The sequence below is a fragment of the Pelobates fuscus genome, chromosome 8 (genome assembly GCF_036172605.1).
Source record: "Pelobates fuscus isolate aPelFus1 chromosome 8, aPelFus1.pri, whole genome shotgun sequence".
In the NCBI taxonomy this organism is placed as follows: domain Eukaryota; kingdom Metazoa; phylum Chordata; class Amphibia; order Anura; family Pelobatidae; genus Pelobates; species Pelobates fuscus.
Genome location: NC_086324.1, coordinates 157,435,083 through 157,455,097, shown reverse-complemented (window position 1 = coordinate 157,455,097; position 20,015 = coordinate 157,435,083). Strand labels below are relative to the sequence as shown.

General features: G+C 39.7%; 1 protein-coding gene across 4 annotated transcripts in view; it reads right to left on the bottom strand.

Moving 5' to 3' along the window:
• Positions 1–2,662: 2,662 nt before the first annotated feature.
• The window catches only part of TSC2 (TSC complex subunit 2), a 40,675-nt gene continuing 23,322 nt past the window's right edge, over positions 2,663–20,015 (bottom strand). The window contains exons 22-42 of one of the 4 annotated variants that reach the window (XM_063430471.1): positions 19,669–19,858; positions 19,384–19,477; positions 19,136–19,238; positions 17,407–17,501; positions 14,731–14,853; positions 13,669–13,833; positions 13,302–13,454; positions 12,179–12,267; positions 10,805–10,969; positions 10,207–10,413; positions 9,683–9,751; positions 8,808–8,968; positions 8,204–8,721; positions 7,711–7,789; positions 6,733–6,819; positions 5,195–5,384; positions 4,960–5,099; positions 4,112–4,190; positions 3,916–4,007; positions 3,706–3,804; positions 2,663–3,381 (exon numbers count right to left, since the gene is read on the bottom strand). In XM_063430471.1, coding sequence (XP_063286541.1) covers positions 3,217–3,381; positions 3,706–3,804; positions 3,916–4,007; positions 4,112–4,190; positions 4,960–5,099; positions 5,195–5,384; positions 6,733–6,819; positions 7,711–7,789; positions 8,204–8,721; positions 8,808–8,968; positions 9,683–9,751; positions 10,207–10,413; positions 10,805–10,969; positions 12,179–12,267; positions 13,302–13,454; positions 13,669–13,833; positions 14,731–14,853; positions 17,407–17,501; positions 19,136–19,238; positions 19,384–19,477; positions 19,669–19,858 — 3,063 coding nt within the window. In that variant the 3' untranslated portion in view covers positions 2,663–3,216. The remainder of the gene's footprint in view (positions 3,382–3,705; positions 3,805–3,915; positions 4,008–4,111; positions 4,191–4,959; positions 5,100–5,194; positions 5,385–6,732; positions 6,820–7,710; positions 7,790–8,203; positions 8,722–8,807; positions 8,969–9,682; positions 9,752–10,206; positions 10,414–10,804; positions 10,970–12,178; positions 12,268–13,301; positions 13,455–13,668; positions 13,834–14,730; positions 14,854–17,406; positions 17,502–19,135; positions 19,239–19,383; positions 19,478–19,668; positions 19,859–20,015) is intronic. The other 3 variants (XM_063430472.1, XM_063430473.1, XM_063430474.1) reach the window with 3 other exon arrangements.

The following is a 20,015-nucleotide window of genomic DNA, read 5'->3' as shown; positions in this document are numbered from 1 at the left end:
GCAGGGAGTATGTAATCTTTTAAAAACCGCCGATGGCCAACGTTTATGTGCAGATGTGAACTACAAGACCAGTGTGGCAGAACGGGAAATGTAGTTCGCAAACATGGTTTGTGTGAAGGTTAGCCATTGCCGTTTTAGAAAGTATTACATTAACCCGAGCAGCGCGGTCCCTATAATGCAGTATTCAAAGACAACTAATAAAATATGCAATGCCAAAACAATATCTAAGCTGCTTATTTAATATATTGGATATTGATCATGAGTTTTGTTTCACTTTCAGTCATTTTGTCAGCATGTAGATAATTTGGGGCCCAGCCCATGCCATCTGGATGTTCGTTCCAGTTGGCCTTTTGTTTAGTTTTTTTAAGCAGTATGGACAATGGCTGGACCAGGCTCACTATAGATACAAGTTCTTTTTATTTTGATAATTGGGCAGTAGTCATTCCAATCCCATAAGGGAGCGATTAAAAGGGATTAAAAAAAATAAAAATGCCACTTGGGCTTTTTTATACATTTTAAGTGTTATTTTTAGCTGCCTCAAATTGTAAGCATTATGTAGTTTTACCCTTTTTGTTGCTCATCACAAAATGGGTCAATCCATTTGTTTAAAGTTGTAATTAAAACGAAAAGTAAGACAGACATTTTTAGGTCAGTTCCCAGCTAATATAAAGACAACATTTTGCTTAACTTAAGATTGGATCATGAGATTGCAATGTCACTTAGTGTATGACCTAATGCGTAGAAGAGAAGGGAAAAAAAAAAAAAAGTTAGCCGAATTCTTTAGAAATTCCAACTTTAGCACAGGATTGCAAATATGAATAATGAAAAAATCTTTACAGGCAAGAGGAAACAATGAATTAATGTTTACAAAGATTATAAAGAAAAAGGAAGAAAAAAAAAAAAAATTACCTTGGCTTAACCGGTAACATGTGACTGTTACCTCCTGTAAAATAAGGGGACATTGTGTCCCATTTAACTTGGGACGCTAATAAGACCTGGGGGAACTTGCAGGGTACAGTTTGCACGGTTTATTCCGTAAAGCAGGCGTCCCCAAACGCCAGCCCTCCTGATGTTGCTGAACTACAACTCCCATGATTCTAAGAATGAAATAGGCTGAGAATCATGGGAGTTGTAGTTCAGCAACATCTGGAGGGCTGGCGTTTGGGGAAGCCTGCCCTAGTTAAAGGGGACACAATGTCATCTCTCTGTAAAAGGACAAATGTCACACTTTGCTGTGACTGCATCAGCTGCTAATGTTTAAATGTGCACTTATCTCCTGCTACCAATGGCCTGTGTGCGAGCAATGGCTGAGACTGTATGTTAGCGTTAGTCACATGGGCAGGCGCTGGGATTATTTATTGCTGAATGTATGCGTGCTCAGTGTTATTCAAATGTCAGATCTCTACAGCAGGTGAACTGGCGTTATTGGGGGGGGGGGTCATCCCCCTTAAGAGATCTTGTTCCCACCCCACAAGTGAAGCCATTATTATTGCTTTTTTTTGTTGGTAAATGCATAAAGTAATGCTGTTTGTAAGGACAAAGTCATTAAATGAACACTGACTGCACAAGGATTGCCTCGTTTTTATATCAATCACCGACTGATACACAGAAAGCTTATGGATTCAGATATAGGTATACCCGATAATGTTTTATGGGGGGACAATGATATTCTAAGTTCGAAAACCAAAAAGAAACATTAGAACACAATCTCCCAACATAGATTTATTTTATTCTGTATTTAGTGCACTAAGTAAAGGTCATTCTCAGAATGCAGTACGGCCACTCCAGTTTTGTTCAATGTGTCTCTCATCTGATGTTTGAAGGTAGAGAGTGGGACTGGAGAATGTCATGCTTTTGCATATGGAATCCTGGGAGCCGTGCAGCTTTCCCTCTGTCAGCAATGCCAATCAGGCAGAGGGATAAAATATCACAGCTGACGGCATGCAGAGGTAAAGCAGCAGGATTGGCAAGGAAACGCGCATTTGTGAATAAAATCACGCCAGGTTCCACTTGCATCCAGCAGTGGGATGCGTGGGCATGACATTCATAGAATAAACGCATGCCAGACTTGTCATTACTCGGGTTATAAAGGCCTCCACTTTACCTCTTTCCATAAAGGATTTAAACATCATCTGTAAGGGATACTACAGGCCTGAGGTGACAGAAATGGCTCCATCTCACAGCTTGAGACAGTTTGTGCATTTAGAATTAGTTCCCCAACACCATCAAGTTATACAATGACATTTTACATTTTCACTAACGCCATTTTGGTCTAACATTTCTGATTTTGGACAGTTTATACTGCACACGTTAGTGGATAACCCGACATTTATATATTTGTCAAACAATTTGTTCTATTGAACTGGGTCAATGGCAGCAGCCACTACTAAACCATTTCTAACATGTCTCTTAAAGGCGTACCACCATGACCACTACACGTTGCAGGGCTTCAAGGCACAACGCTGCATGTACAGACACAGTTTAACCCCTTTGTTGTCAGAGGTGTCACATCTTTGCGGCATCATTAGCCAATGCAAACGTCTGTTCCTTGCAAGTCTGCCCCACTACTAGAAAACAGGGCCAGGGTACTCCTGACACTATAACCATTACAGCAAGCTTTGAGTAACTCTTTAAAATACCGTTAAAGCAAGAGACACCTAGACAGTGTTCACATATCTTTAATTCAGAACTGTACAGAAGACAGGAAAAATCCACACAATTAAAAAAATTGCACTTTCAATGTCCTCATAGGACAGAAAGATCTCCTCTCACTGCAAAAAGAAAAACTAAACTGTTATCGAGAACGAGGAAATAATTTTAACTTCATAGATAACCGGTCATTAATAAGTTAATGCTTGGGAGTTTAAATATTCAGAAAATTTATATTGAGAGTCTTATTTGAAAAAGAATTCCCAGACAATCTCAGCATGGTTTTGTAATTTAGGGCCTCACAGTGTTTAGAAGTCTGGAGAAACTTTGTAAACCCACACCATCGCAGTCTCTTGGTCAAGCTTCTCGCGTACCATTCATTCAGATCTTACAGGTTTATTTACTGAACTGTAAATTGCTGAAAGTTGACAAGATAAAACGGACAAAGAACCAAAATTGGAAAAAACCTTAAGTTTGGTTCTATTGGGCTACAAGTTGCAATTCTTTTCTCTATTCTGCACAACTACCGGATTAGCAATATTAAACAATCGCTCGTTGACTAAAAAGTTACGCAAACTCCGTGAAGTCGTCTACACCCGAAATTAGCCTGGTTCTCTGTCCAGTTTCAAAAGGTCCGTTAGGATTTATTGGACTTGGTGGGGGTTGCTTGTTAGCTAGCACATAACTTGGATAGGGCAGATTTGCATTTATCTCCAACAGCTCGTTGTGGATCTAAATTAGAAAGGAAGAAATAAAAAGAAAATTTCAATACAAACTTACACAAAACCAAAAAAAACACCACTTAAGACAAAACCTGAAAATTAAACTATTACAGTGCTCTCTGCAATGTGCCCAAAAGCACATAGAACAAGGAAAAACAAACATCTGATTATGTCACCTAATAAAGCAGGACCATTTCTAAGTTAGTCTCCGCAGTGGTCAGGTATATATCATGGAGCTGCAAATGTACTTGCAAGTCTAATATATGCAGATCTTGAGAAGAGAACAGAGTCCCTTTAAAAAGGCTTTAAGATTGCGAGATCTCTCCATTCCTACCTTGGGTCTAATCTTCTTGATGTGCCGTAGCCTGGCTATCCATTTCGAAGGATAAATATCGGTGGGGTTCGATCTGCTATGGTGGACTTGCGAGGCCATCTGAAATTCAAATGCTCATTAAGAAAGTGACATTTACAGCATGGTCATTTAATTGTTCTGCAGGTCTGCTTTCACTGAGCGCCATAAATCGAACTGATTAAAGCCTCTTACGTTTGAATGTAAAGCCATTTGACGAGCCAGGAACGGCAGGTTTCTATCAGACACAATTTTGGCCACGGAGATATCAACCAAACCTTCCATATCTATATAGAAACGGGTAAATAAATGATTAAAGCCAGGTTAATGGATTAGATATTGGTAATTGAGTTTTTGAAATGCGTTGAGCGGTCAGAAATGTTAATGGTACCTTTCCTACATTGCAGAGTGACCAGGTTACTGTCACAATCCAATGGCTGAATGTTGACATCAACAAAGTTAAACTGGCCCTGGGGGAAACAAAATAAATACATTTAATTCATGCTTTCAAAAAGTGGTATTCCATTCTTATAGAAACAGTTACAATCTCTCACTTTTACATAAAGTTTGCGAAAATGAGTACATTTCCACAGAAAAATAATTACGTGGTTTTAATAGAAAGTTGAGGAAGAAAGTGAGGGGGAAAAAAAACAAAATAGTTTATACACACACGAGGACAGTTAGCCATGCCTACCACATCATTAACCACATAAAAAAAAAAAAAAAAAAAACAAACTCAGTATAACGTTTTCCAAGTGGATCACAATTTCTAAAACAACAGAAATGGTGATAAGAAAATGACAGAGCGCATAACAGTGATGTTCACAGCCAACCCGAATTGGGGATTTTCATAGTTGAGCTAATTAGCTTCCTGGTTTCTGCAGGGCACTCCTTCTTTGAGCCATGTGTTAAAAAATTTCCAATCACAGAGAAACTAAGGACCAACGACTGTCATCACCTCAATCTGGGACTTGAGACAACAAATGCTTCAAAAAGTAGGACATACTATGATCAAATAAAACATTTCTGACCAAGTTAGTTTATTGTCAAAGAAATCCATTTTGTATTAAACCCATAACATTTAAATTCAGAGAAATTTAGGCTTAGTGGGTTTATAGATCATATATATAGAGAGAGAGTTAATTTAAGTTAAAAACATGTTACGACATTAGTGATAAACAATAGGATTAAATGGCAGTTCTAAATTATAAGCAGAACCCTGCTAATTATTAACTATACCTTGAGGGTTCCAAGCTTGTAAAATTCTCCCGAGTCGTTGTACACAATGTTGACAAAGTTGTTCCCAACGTGTCGCTTTTTATTACAACGCTGTGGATCGATGTCATTGTTTGGCATTAGGGTGGTGATTTGAAAGATGACTAAGCCAGACAGGGAATAAATAAAAAACAATGGTGTGTTAGAGCACAGAAAAAGCGCAGCATTTGAAGGATCAGATTCAGAAGTAAGCCGTTACCTTGCATGATGTCATCGTGCCAACAGTAAGTGAACTGTCCATCGTCACCTCCACTCCCATCCAAGCCACCTAGAAAGATCTTATCAGGCTGGGTGTCTCTCAATTCAATAAGCTTCCCCAATCCGGTCAGGAACTTTGTGTACCTGTAGGATCCATGCTCATTGGACAGGATTGCAGCCTCGTTACCAATCTGTCAATAAAAGCTTTGCTTTATGACCAAAACCGTTACAGCACACTGATCCTTTCAAGCAGTGTTTAAAGTGACAAAGTTTAAAAAACCCAAACCATTTTATTACATTTATCCTACAATGCTATACGATCTTTAATCCTGCATTTCTTACATAGTCCACCTCATTTGCCAACATATTGGCAAATCCATTGGTGGCTTTAGGATCCTTTTCTTTAGTACAACAAGTGATGGTTCAATAGAACTCTGGCTGCTCAACAAGTGAAAAATGGATCACAAAAGGACAGACAGTTATGGCAGCAAAGACTACCACTAGGCCTTTAACCATTTCAGCTCTTTGAATTGGTTGTAGTGCCTGGAGCTCCCCGACGTGGTCCCTCCATTCAGTGTTAATTTCCAAACCGTTTAAAAGGGCCATCACTGAATGACCCCCTCCCCCCCTATATACACTATATATGCCTTGCCCTACACCCAAATTATATTTAGAGAGCCTAGGACTGATGCCATTTACCTTACTTTAGGCTGTGCCAGTCCCGTTGAGCCATCATTCACAGCACCACCATCTAGGGGTTTCTAAGATAGTGGACACTGGAGATCTCAGCCTCCGGTGTCTTGCTTTGGGCTGTAAGAAGTAATGATGCAACATGGCTGGAAGTGGCACGACACTAAGGAAGGAGAGTACTGGGCTGACAGCCAATAACAAAGTAGATAAATTAGGGGGAGCTAGATTAGATTAAAGGACCACCCTTTGTCAACCTGCAGGTTATACATAAAGGAAAGTAGTCAGAGCCGCTTTAACAGAGCCGGGCCCCTACTGGAGATATGGCTAAGGCAGAGATTACACACTTCCTTGTTCATACCAGCAGTGGGAGCCTTTAAAGGCTGAAAGCAGTCAGCTGACACTCTCAGCCAATCATTGCCACTCATTGTGCTTCCTCATTAACCCAAGCAGCAGAGGGGAATGTGCTGTTGTTTAGCATTAAAACATTCAAAAATTGTTCAACCCGAAGTAAGCACTGTGTCAGGGGACTCCAAACACTATAACCACTTCAATGAGATGAAGTGGTTACAGTGTCCCTTTAAGGTTTTAAAGTTTTACATTATCATATATTTAACATAATACCAACATAAAGGTGTTTATTTATCAAAGGGCTTTAGGATCACTGTAGTTGCTAAACCATTGACATTATTAACAATTACCATTACGTTGTTTTCAATGAAATTAGAGGTACAAATACTAATCTAGTCGGTCTACGTACATCATTTCAATTAACACAGCCGCCAGTTGATATTTGTAATATATAGCTACATAGCGACCAGTAAAAATTAATTCAATCCATCAATAACTCACCTGCCCCTCTCCAACATACAGGACACCAATCTTGTGTGTATCATAAGAAGGAATACCATCCAGCAGGCTCATTGTTCTTTCAAATGTCTGAAAAAGCAAACAGAGGAATTGGGAAACAGGCAAAAAAATAAAATAAACCTTAACTAGCAGTATTGGAAGACACTACATCTTAAGGGGCGGGTGACCCCACAAAACAAGGCAGACTGTGCCAAGGTCCTAGTTTCAACCAGTGATGTAAAGTAAATGGGGGAAATGTAGTTCAGGTACAGAATTGTTAAGATATTACGGATAAAGTGTAGGATTAAGGGCCAGTCTTGTATGAGAAGGTCTAAGCTTGATAAAAGTGTAAAGGGCTCCTAGTGCCTTATAGTCACCCCGCAGCCATCTCTATTGATTCTTAATAGCAAGCAAATAATTTAATGGTTTACAGGGGCCCATCCTGGCTGTCAGGCGGGAGCCAGGGGGTTTACCATCAGTTCCCCTTAAACCTCATACAAAACAAAAACCAAAGTCAAATTAATGACATGCATAGAGATACATTGGATTTAATGAAGAAGAGGAGGGACTTGTATAAAACGCAGTAATGTTATTAGTGTGTAGGTGTGTGTGTGTAGGTGTGTGTGTGTGTGTGTGTAGGTGTAGAACGGTCTGAGTGTTATTTCAATGTAGGAATAGATCTCACAGACCACCAAGGCCGCAGCTCTGTTCATTATCCCCCTCATCTGCCATCTAGCCGTCATGTGTGAGCATTGATCTTTAGGTTAGCCGATGGCATCACAAAATCGGCAGACTAAAACATTACCGACAATACCTTACCGGTGCAGTTCACAGTTTTATTCACCGATATGGAAATAGTGAAGAAAAATAGCCAAATGGAAAAAAAAAGTTGGCTAGGTTTACAGTTTAGCAATTCTCTCCTAAAATTTGAATACAACTTTAAAGTGAGCGGTGTGAGTTACAGAGTCTGCATCTACTCACCTCTGTGTTTGGTACAAGTATGGGCTTGTTAGACTCATCACCAAAGAAGGGCGAGTGGTACAGCTGTAGGAATACAAAACTAAAGAAGGCAATAAGGAATATTCAAAAAAATATAAAAATCACACTATAAACAATATGAGCACAATAACACAATCAGATCGAGAATGGACAATGACACAATGTAAATGATGTGCAAGTGCATCCACGCAGGGGCCAAAAACATGCAATACTACAAGTCTATATAAAACTGAAAAAAATAAAATACAAATTTACACAAAAATGGTTTCGAAATGCAGTATATTTTCAAGAGGTTTCACAAACAGTTACCAAAGTGGAACTGTTGGGAACTGAATGTGGATTCAAACAGAATTTGGCCAAAATAGAATTAAAAAAAATATATATCTATTTTCAGATGTGGTCATGGTGCTTGGAGTGACTCTTTAATAACTCTACAGGTGTTGTAGTGACCAGACTATTTTGCAGACAGACCTACCTCGGGTCTATTCCAGGCACTTTCTCAGCTTTTGTCGATTTGGTGCGGTTCTTAAAAACATCAACATTAATCCTCCTGCCCCTCCTAGAAGGTTCAGAGTCTGAAATGGTGTGTCCTCTGGGACGGTATCCGTTAGAAGACTGCTGTGATTGATTTGGTGTCCCAGGTTCTTCTCTGGGGCTCACTGATGACTTTGGAATTGCTCCAGCACCACCACCATTAACTTCTTGCTCTTGCTTGTTGACCTGGCTTGGGGGAGCTTCTTTGTCTGTGCCATTCTCTTTGGTTTGGGGTTCAGGTTCTGGCACTAAGGGTGGTTCCTTAATTTCATCCTTTGTCTCTGGTTCTTTTGGAAGCTCCTGCAACGTCTGAAGTTCAGGAGACGAGCTGGACTTGCTCAAGGTTTGTGAGGGTTGGAAAGCAATCTCTCGGCCAGAACCTTCTATGGGAATCCCACGACTTTCTGACTGCTCAGATTGAGTAGCTGCAGAGTCTTCTTGACTGGATGTAGATGAAGACTAATGCAAAAATAAATAAAAATGAAGAGGCAATACAAACCAATTGCAATGTTAGCAAAGGATCTCCATGGCCCTTCCCAACTCACCCTCGTTATTCCATCTGATGACTTCTCTGCTTTCACTTCACGTGGGGTCTCTGCATTGGTTACTGCCTCAAAGTCATCCAACTCCTGAGAGCTGGCAGGAGAAGTCACATCCTCAGGTGGATCCTCTGGTAGGGATCCTTCCTCCGGCACAACAGATGATTCTGTAAAGGCAAGGGTGCATCAGAAAATAAGAATAAGAAAAAAAACAAAAAAAAAAACACTGGATTTCCATTTCCTGATTATTAGATTACATACTAAGTGGTTATACAAATCACACGTTCTTAATTAACATATCATTTCACAAAAATTATATATGTTTTAATGAAGCAGCCGCTGTATACTAAAGATTAGCACCTACAATGTGGTTTACATTAACAAGAGAACATATGATTATTCTGATTTTCCAAACCTTTACCATTTCTCCCAATAATTTAAAGCAATGGATTTAACTCTACTGGTGCCAATATTTAAAGGAAGAAAGGTGTTAAAACGTTGGTTCTTGCTGCAATTTAAAAGCCTGTTAAAAGCTGCAGAGCAGATTTTCTGGAACACGCCATAGAGTCGGACCATTGGAAAGCAGCGGTTAACACATATCAGCATGCAGCTCCTGTAGCGAACTCGTGGGTTTAGTGTCCCATGGACTAACACTGCGCTGGGAAATGTTAAGACAGTCAAACAAACTAATACCACGTGCAGTACAGGTATCCCATGCCATGAGGCAGGCCGGAGTCTGACCTTTGTTAGCAATGAAGCACACAGTGAACAAATGAGCTTGGTAAAAGAAATAAAAATACAAGATCATTAGACAGGCATAAAACATGCCAAGGACTCAAACGATGTTCTGCAGGATTCCTTTAGAGCCACAACATATATACCTGCCCAGGAAATGCTCCTAAGCAGCTTCCCTTGGCCACTGGACTGGGAGGCGTGAGAGATAGAAGCCACTGCAATGGGAGAGGAAGAGCAGATTGCAAGATGTTGCCACCACCATAGAAAGCCATGGGCTTCTGGTTCACAACTATACTTAACAAGGACACCAAAACAGGAAATGCCATCTACGCATGCACACAGGTGAACAGAGCTAGAGTTACAGCTATCTTTACTGATAAAGTTGCGAATGTCGATGAGCTCACAGAGTGAGGGTGCAGAAAGCTAGACACTGCTTTGCTAGAGGTTTGTAGATGCAGAGTTGAAATCCGTAATGCTAAAGAACAAGCAAAAGTTAAACTTTGGATTTTCTTTTAATTTTTTTAAGTAAAAGTACAAATTTTGAAAGCTACATCAGAGAAAGCCATGGATTCAAAGATTTTAAATGAAACCATCTGATGGATTTGTGGAACACCTGGAGCAGAAAGGCAAGGATTAAAGGATTAGTTTTGCCTGGCTTACATTTTCTTACCTGTATTAGATCGTTGGAGGGAGGGTTTGGAATCGGTGAGAGTGGAGGCAGGCATTGAAAGCGATTTGTACAGCACTGTCTCTCGATGCCCTTTGAATCGTTCCACGGCCATCAGGGCATTAGACAGCTCCTGAAGAGGCATATTGTTGATGTCAGATGAAAATGGACTCAGTGGGTTCTCCACACTCATGAGCCAGCTCGTGGTTCCTGGAGAGAAGGGCAATAGGGTATTAACGAGTTTAAACAGCACCTTGTAGATCACTTCCAACAGAATGCACCTATAAAACAATAAAGAAGATATAAACTAAACAGAAGAGGTACAAGTAAACCTGGAGGATACAATAAATCTAGGTAGTAAACCTACAGCAACCCATAACCTGATAAACTATAACTTTTAATATTAAAGTATTAAAACGAAAAAAACACGGTCACTATATGAAAAATAAATAAATAGTTAGAGGAGAAATAAGACATAATAGGGGTATTTAGCAAAACGGGTCACAGGTGTTATGGAAGATTTAGTACAAACTTTAGGAGAAATTCACACCCATTGCCAATCTATTGTGCTTAAAAATCTGTAACAATTTTTTGTTTTTACCAGTTGGCCTCCGAACGGTTATTTCAGCCCAGCCTTGTGTTAGTACTGGCATATAATCAGCCAGCGTCAGGGTGACCTTCTCCTTGACTGGTGCACGATGTGGAACCCTGCTTGTTGATTGACCTTTAGAACCATCTAATGAACCTGCTCGGAGTCCGTGTCCACCTGGAAAAAATATATATATATATATGAGGCAATATTGACTATATAAAGAGAAATAAATGTATATATTTTTTTTTTAAATAATGCCCAAAAATGACCATTTTGACAAACTGGTAAGACAAGGAAGATAAACATTTGAAAAATTCACTTTACAATTATCATAAAGTGTAGATCCGTAGTTTACTATGCACAAATAATATTGCATAATCTGTACAGATCATTTTTATGTTTGTTCACTTGTCTGAAGATTTTTGTGTTTGTGGTTTCCTCATCCGGAAGACTCTCAGAAACTGGGCACTACTCTGCGTATTACAGATTCCGATGACATGCTCTTGCAAGCATTCGTTTATATTTAGATCAGTAAAATTCGGAGAGCTTGAAAATGGCATCACCGAAACCAGTGATCAGATCTTGTAGTTATAGTTAAAAATCGATCTGTTAGATGGAAATATATTAACCTGCTGGGAATAGAGTTGTAACTGTGTAACTGGATTAAAACAAAAAAAAAAGTACAATTTATGTAAAAGCACAGAATTAGAAACTCCAGGCCCCTAAAGAACTTTCGCCTGCTGAAGTGCTTTTATGTGGAGAGTTTTTTTTTTTTTTTTTACTTTTTGTAAAATTGAGAGAATTGGACAGATTAAAAAAAACCAAAAAAAAAACCAAATACAAATACAAATACACACACACACTTTTATAAACTAAACTGGTTACACTGCCTGGCTGTCAAACAGCAGGTCCTGTTACTTCCTCGTTTGGTTATAGATTATTTGCACTAAACGCAAGAGGCAGCACCTGCCTTACAAAGACCTGTCATTGAGCTGCATTGGGAAGTCTGATTGGACAGCCACAGAAAGTCTGGGCGGGTTGTAAAGGCAGCACACATCTGCAGGTTTTGCACACTGTCTAGATAAACCCCCAGTGCACAATTGTACAGTCTAAAGCATGTATGTTTTAATTTGGGGTATACCTACTTAACAGGTATTTTTTTTGGGAGGAGGTGGGAGCGCAGTGGAGTGTCTAACTTGAGCAGTGACATACACAATAAAAAATCTAATTATTCCCATACAGCACTCCTGTCCGTTGTAAGCCATGGCGGAGACTGCACGCCTGCTTCTGGAGATATAAAGTGACTACACTCTGTTTTAAGAAGACAACTAAGAAAATCCCAAGGTGAAGGGAGTGTGCGCACTCCCTCTGAAGAAAGCTCACCAGACAAGGAGCGGATTCTGTGCTGCATACCCATTCGCCCATGAAGATCGAGCTTGGAAGGAAGATCCTGCTCCGTGTTGGTGCCTGAACTGCAAGAACATACACAAGACAAGAATTACAACACCAAGGGTTCTTTACTAAACATTGCACTACAGTGACTTGAAACCAAAACAAAAAACTGAACGGTAGGAAAAAAAAAAAAAAAAAAAAAAAAAAAGGTAGGATTTGGGAAAGTTGTCCCACACCGCTATAGTCATGGTTTGGCTGTTTTGCCTTCCTGTCATTTTCAGCATGTGATTTTCTAAGAATAAGAACAAACACACACACACTGTTTTGCTGGCAGAAACAGACAGACGTCCACAAAACCGCACTGGAATTCTGGACGCACTAAAGCGGGTTTAAATCAAGTGCATGCTGGGTAAAGTCTGGTGCAATAAGGCTAACATTTGTTTACTTGAAAGGGGATATACAAGTGTTTGATGGGTAAGCCCTATACAACATTCTGTCACTCTCCCTGCATGATCATGTCACACAGCATCAACCAATCCTTTACATAATTTGCAAGAGGGTGAGGGATAAATGGCCGAGGGGAGGCTGCCGTGAGATGCCAAATTTGTACAGAATTCACTTTAGACAGCCTGGAACTCAAGTTCACTGTCTACTACTGACGTGGCCAGAGGTGGAGTTACATTGAACAGGGGTTAAACTATGTATGTGCAGTGTTTAATATCAAAACATTAAACATACAGGCTGCAGGCACCATGACCACTTCAAGTCACTGAAGTGGTTATAGTGCTAGGAACAATCTTTGAAAGAAATGCAGTTTTGGCTCAAGTACGATTTTGCTTCACTCTTCTGTAAATAGACTGCCTGAAGAAATTTGGAATGCTGGTCTTACACTTTGCCTGAAATCTAGATTACTTGCACAAAAACAAGGTAGAATACACCAAGCTAGAAGATAAATTACATTTACACTTAAAGGGTTTCTCTTTATACTTTGTTTAGAACTTTTTCAAATCCCTTTTATGACCTCCCTTGAAAGCTCAGGCACTGCTTAGAATAACTATGCAGTATCTGGAATGAATGTAACATGTGTATACTAGGTTATGTATGTGCACTGTACCCGGATTCTTCGTCATCCGGATTCTCTCCAGTGTCCAAGCCAAGCAAAGATCGAGTCCCTTTCCCCACACTAGTAGTGACCGTGATCAACTTGTTGCCAACCATCCAAGTCTTTGTTCTTCCGCCATCCAGGAGATACTCTCCAACAGGTGACCTGCAAGAAAACAAGCATATTTTACCAATGCCTAGTATTCTGCGGGAAGGCATACACTGCATTTCAAGGACGATCATCCTACGAACGCAACATTGTTGTCATTTACAATGTACAGGAAACACAAAAAAAGACAGGTCGAACTTAGATGAACAAATTGTATACAAGACAACATTTTCATAAAAGTCTAACCAATTCTTCAGCATGTGAAGCTTACCTCTTTGGTACAGCGGTGAAGTTTGCAAAGGCATATCTGGCCATCATGTCCAGACAAATCTCGGTCAGTTCCAGGTGAAGATTTTTTAGGCTTTCATCGGCCTGGGACACAGAGCTCTCATCGGCTGAGCTTAAGCTCGAGCTGGTAACGGATGACTGCATACGGCTGAGTGAGAAAGCGGAGGTGGGAATTTGAGTAAAGTACAGGTTAATGACGGAGCAGAAGGCACATGACTTATTTTTCTTTGCCAGTGAGATGATGCCTTTATTTCATGCATATAGTGGAAGCAATTGCTAACATTTTGTGATTCATTTACGGGCTTGGCAAAACAGTTGAAGGATCTTAAAAATACAAAAATTCTGTATCAGCCATTAAAGAAACCATTAGAAGATCCACAACGTTTTAAGAAGAACCAATGATGAATATGTTTATATCACATTATAATACTTTGATCAGCTGTTGGGAAATCGCTTTTAGATATAATTGCGGAATTATTCTGGCATGAAAGTCAAGTCACGACCGTCTTACCCACCAACCATCATGCAAAAAGCATACCATATTCTACTAACAATAAGAAAAGATTGCACTCTGAATCTTTAGAGAAAAGAGAACCACTTTCTCTTAAAATGACATTTCCTAAAATCATCCACTACCTGTTAATGGTTTTAATAGAGTTTTACTCTACAACTAGGAAGGAGTAAAGATTTAACTATAAGCAAAACCACATGGCCCTTTGATTATAATGATATATTTTGTTTAAAGGTCAGTCTTTTGTTGCCCGAATCGGATTGCAATCTTCTCTGTACAGAATGTGTTTTATTAGTTAAATCTACAAAATCAGACGGAATAAAACCAAACTGTTCAAACAGTTTGGGAGTTCAGAGCAACGTGCATTTCTGTGGGTTGTGATGTCCACGTCAAGAAAGGTTATGAAATGCGCTCTATTGTCTACATCTGTCATGCAACATTCCCAGCATGCATTTCATATCCCCTTCCCACTGGGCTCAGGCAGAGTTTTGTTTTCCCCACCCCCCCATCCATCATTATATAGGTTATCACTACCTGTACGCAGCGCGTTCCGATACACTGATGCTGCGAGATCGGAATGCGTTGGAAAGGTCCCTCATTTCTTTAACTGGGGAGGTGTCACTCAAGCTTGTCTTTGTGGGTCTGGATAGCTTCAAGCTACCCATTCAAAATGCAGGGGAGGGAGAGGAAAGTGCTCACCAGCCAAACCATATTTCATGGAATGGAAGGGGAAAAAAAAAAAAAAAAGTTTTTTTTAAAAAAATTCACCCCACCCATAACGCACAGGATGCAGGTGGATTCAGTGAATAGACGTAGAGTGGGTAAACGCCAGATAGCCGTGGAAGTCAGAATTTTGGGAACATCATAGAGGAAAAACAGAAAACAAAACAAAAAAATCCACAAATGAGAAAGCAGAAAATCAAATATATGAGCAAAGAATGAATGGAAAGCCAACAGCCCCTGATATCACAAGACTGCACCATGTGTGATGGGGACCGGATTGGTAAAAGATTTGGCGTCATTCGTGATGTAACAGAAGACTACGGATTCAGTATTAGAATTAATACATTATAATAAAGGGCTTCAGAGATTAGAGGGGAACATACACTTCACAGGATCTTTAAATATTACGTTTGGATTGCTACATTTTAATTTTCAGACAAACAGCTGTATTACCACCATCTTTAAGTCAAGTATCTCCATCGTATAACCGCTGGGTTTACAGCCACTGAACACTGTGAAGCAGCAAAGAAACGAAAACAATGGGGGAGATTTAGCAACTAGTTTGGGTGGTTCCCCAACTTTCAGTGCTTAAGATCGCTTTTTAGAAAATAACACATTGCTAAATCTCCCCCATTGCAGTTTGTGCTATGGCCATGCCAGGAGTGAACTGGGATGAGCAGATTTTAATATTGCCTTTAAAAAGAACATGACGCATCACAAAAAACGCTCTTCCTGGAAACTGATGGTTCCTTTTAAAAGGAGTTTCAGTAAATGTAGATTCATTTCAAACAGCAGTGATAAACTCTAGTGAGCTATTGAATTTCATATCGATCACCCAGATATCACAGATGGTGCTTTGAAATCAGAGGGAAAACGACAACAGCAATAAGGAATTACAAGACATTGAAAACAAAATAAAAAAGCACAATACTGCAATGGTGTTCTATTTTACACCATTAACAGTTTTGTTATATAAAATTCTACCATGTAAGCAAATATCTAGCAAGAGAATGAATGGGCTGGTCGTTGGCTTAAATACCCACTAAAGTCCAAAATGGTAGAACTGAACACAGATTTGATATAAGGTCGGGGAAATACGCAGAAAGACGTTAACCCCTTAAGGACACAACTTCTGGCATAAAAGGGAATCATGACAGAATATTTCCGTCATGTGTCCTTAAGGAGTTAAGTAACAGTTCATTACAAACTGATGAAATACAGATCGGTAACGGTTTTGGGATTTTATTTTCTGATTGAGAATGGGATCAGCTTGACCAGTTGATAATAGAATGGTTAAACGGTGAATTGGGCTGTTTGCAAATTGATAGCAGCAGTCATGTAATACAGCAGTTTCACCCATACAATGTGATGAGTGGAACTGCTCTTTGTTGATAAACTTATTATTCCATAAAACTCTGCTGGACAATGGTTAATGATAAAGATCTGGCCCTATAGACCAGAATTAGAAACTTCTGAGGGTAGGTCTCGAACTGATATGATAGAGGACCAACTACAGGAAAACCCAAATAAACAGCGATTCACTGGGGAACGGTATTCCTTTTTTTTTGTTAATTATTTTAATGCATTCAGAGCATTGTAAGATTTGAAGCCACCTTTAAAACATAGTGAAAAATTAAATCCTGTATTTTGAAAATGCAAATTTAAACGTTAAAAAAAAAAAAATGCCAGACTTGGGGACGAGCAGAATTCATCATTAAAACATGTATTGTTGGGAATTACAGATAGACCAATTGGAAACATTCTGCAATTCAGCAAACTTTACCTCTCAGTTATTTTATCGTGACATTTAAGTTTCACAGTTTACTTTAGACAATCCCCAGTTTGGTGTATAACCTGCATATCCTTTTTAGAGATTTCAAAATGGAAACATCTCACTATTAGGTCTGCCGTTGTGAAAATCAAAATGATCAATGTGAATATTAATCATTATCAATATTAAAATGGTACACGGGTGCCATGAGTCTATGAATGTAATGCCATATAGTTGGTCAAACAATTTTAATTAAACTTCGGGACTCTCCCTTGCACCCATAACCCACCTACCCCCCTTTCATTCAAAACTACAATACTGCATTATCAAAAGCGATTCCATCTGACCGAGACAGGTTGGACAAGTTCTTGCAGTCTATCGGTGCGGTAAAGTCTGCACAAACTGCAATTCCTGTTTATCAGGGCAGCTGAAGAGGGATGGGCTATGGGTACTGGGAATGATCCCATCTTTGGCAAAATCTTTCCCACAATGGGAGGGAGAGAGAGAGGGAGAAGGAAAAACAAACAAACAAAAAAAAAAACACAAACTACTGCTAATTAAACATTTAAAAGGTAACAGTTGTTCCCACGCTCCAAGATATTGAGAACACATTTTGACCAGAGATTTTAATACAGAGCAAGAATGGCAACAAACTTTTACTCTTCGCAGTAAGAACGAACGGAACACAAAGAATATCGTTCCTTAGAAACAAATACCTTTTCGGCCTCTCATTGAGGCTGGTGCTACGTGCTCGGAAACTCCCTTTTTCGGGTGTATCATCGAAGCTCAGCAGGACATTGGAACGCAAACCCTAAGGTGGGATGAGTACAATTCAGTTGCCGTTTATAATAGTTAATGGATAGAGGGGACATACTTTTACAGGATGCTTGCTGGTCTTGGACTTATTTTATTTTTATAATGAAAGAGGCGAAGAAACATCTTTTGTCTTAAAGGGACACTATAGGCATAAAAGCAACTTTAATTTAATGATTAGTGTATAGATCATTCCCCTGCTGTCTCACTGCTCAATTCTCTTCTATTTAGGAGTTAGAGCACTTTGTTTAAGCAACCCTAGCCACACCTCCCCTGGCTATGACTCATACAGTTTGCATGCAAAAAAATGGTTTCATTTTCAATCCGATCTTAACTTGCTTTAGAAGTTTGTATATCCTGCTCTGTAAATTAAACTTTGATATCACACACGCACATGGAGCCCCTGTATGCTTTAGAAAGCTATTAGCAGAGCAAAGATAAATCAAAACAGACTAAAACTAGTATATCTATGTTCCTTTACAGGAAGTGTTTAGGAAGGCGGTGCAAGTCACATGCAGGGAGGTGTGAGTAGGGCTGCATGAACAACGTGATTTAACTCCTAAATGGCAGAGAATTGAGCAGTGAGACAGTAGGGACATGATCTATACACCGAATCGGTTTTATTAAATTAAAGTTGTTTTGGTGCCTATGGTGTCCTTTTAACCCCTTAAGGACACATGCCATGTGTGACATGTCATGATTCCCTTTTATTCCAGAAGTTTGGTCCTTAAGGGGTTAAATATCATTCAAACTGAATTTTGTTTAAAATTACTTTAAGTCATTTGTTTATTGAAATAACTAAAACTTAAATAGTACAAAGCATAAAAGGGCTGGACATACAATACAGACAATGTATAACTTTCCGTGTTGAAAAATAATCAAACACGTACACGTGTCAAACACGACTGAACGAGACCCTGCAAAGTTCTACAGCAATGGTATTTAAAAGGGACACTAGGTACAAATACTAGAGTTCCCTGCAGAGGTTATAGCACTGCAAAGCAAATCTTACAGTCTTGTAAACTTTCAATTCCATGTTCACTCCCATCCCACTGGTTTTATAGCCAGGAAGTCGGGATTTCCCAGCAAGCTATCCAATCACTTGTGATTATATCATTCTGTGGGTCATGGAGTGCACCAACAGTCTGGTGTCTAAACGCGACATGAAGTGGAATTGCTTTAATCCGCAGCAGCTGCACATAATTCCCAGTGCAGGTCAGCATGCATAGCGTGAGGACGTCCAGCTTAAAGACCCGGATGTCCCCCTAGGGGCTGTCTGGTAGAGGTGGAGTAGGTGGAGTTAACCCCGGCAGGCAAGTATTGCAGTTTATGAAAAAACTGCAATAATTACCACTGCACAGTTAAGGGACCTGGGAATATGCAACCAGACCACTTCAATGAGCTGAAGTGGTCTGGGTGCCTATAGTGTCCATTTAAAGGATTGACGGTGTGCCACACCATTTTAAAAAAAAATAAAAAAAAATGTATTTCTTTTCCCCCCCACAAACTTCCAAGCAACTGCTTAGAGAGGAATTAGTGACTCCAGGTTTAACAGTGGGGCAACTAGATAATCACTAATGCAAAGTGCATTTATGTTGCAGTCCAATCACCAGTAAAGACAGCAATATTTACCTTTGTTATATACGGCACAAAGTCTCTCCTCAGTGACAGTCTGCACCGGATAAACCACATCGAGATTACATGGTGTGCCAGGAACACTATATATTGATTAAACCTAAACAGAGAGGGGGAAAAAAAAAAAAATAGTCACACTGAAAAAAAAGGGACAATAGTATGTCAAATCTGGAGTTTCCAGCAATTGTTTTATTTTAAAATAACAGATCTTTAGCACATGGATTTCTGTGAAGTTTGAATCTCACCTGGATGGGTTGGTGTATGGCAGAGAGATGGCAAAGACGCTGGCATATTGCTCTGCCGCAAAGTTCCCGTAAAGGTGGGTGAGTCTGACCAGGGCTAAAAGGGCAGACATAACATTCCAGAAAAGAAGGTTTAGGTTATATACAGCGCAAAGCCAGTCATACTGGAATAAGTGTTCCTCATTAAAGCAAAGAACAGCAAATGTGATACACACACACACACACACACACGAGAACGAAAAAAAAAAAAAAAAGTTATAAAAACAACAAGTCAGTGTAAAAACTCACTCGATAGAAACTCCAACATGGGAATGGCCATGGTGACAGTAGCAGAGATGTGGGTCAGCTTCACAATGAGGACAGGAAGGGATTTAAACAGGATCACTGGCATCTCGATCATGCACATGGATAATGCCACCACACATTGCTTGGCGCAGCGATAGATCAAGCCATGTTCTAGGGCCCGGATCATTTCCCTCTGAAAATAAACAAACTTTCACAGGTACTGTGGGGGATGTTATGGAGTTTAGCCTCACCACAATCTTTCTGGTACCCTGGTGCACAGACAGCACTCAAAAGAAACTTAAATTGGCACCAACGTTCTAGCATGCAGTAATTGGCATGGTGTCAGTAGT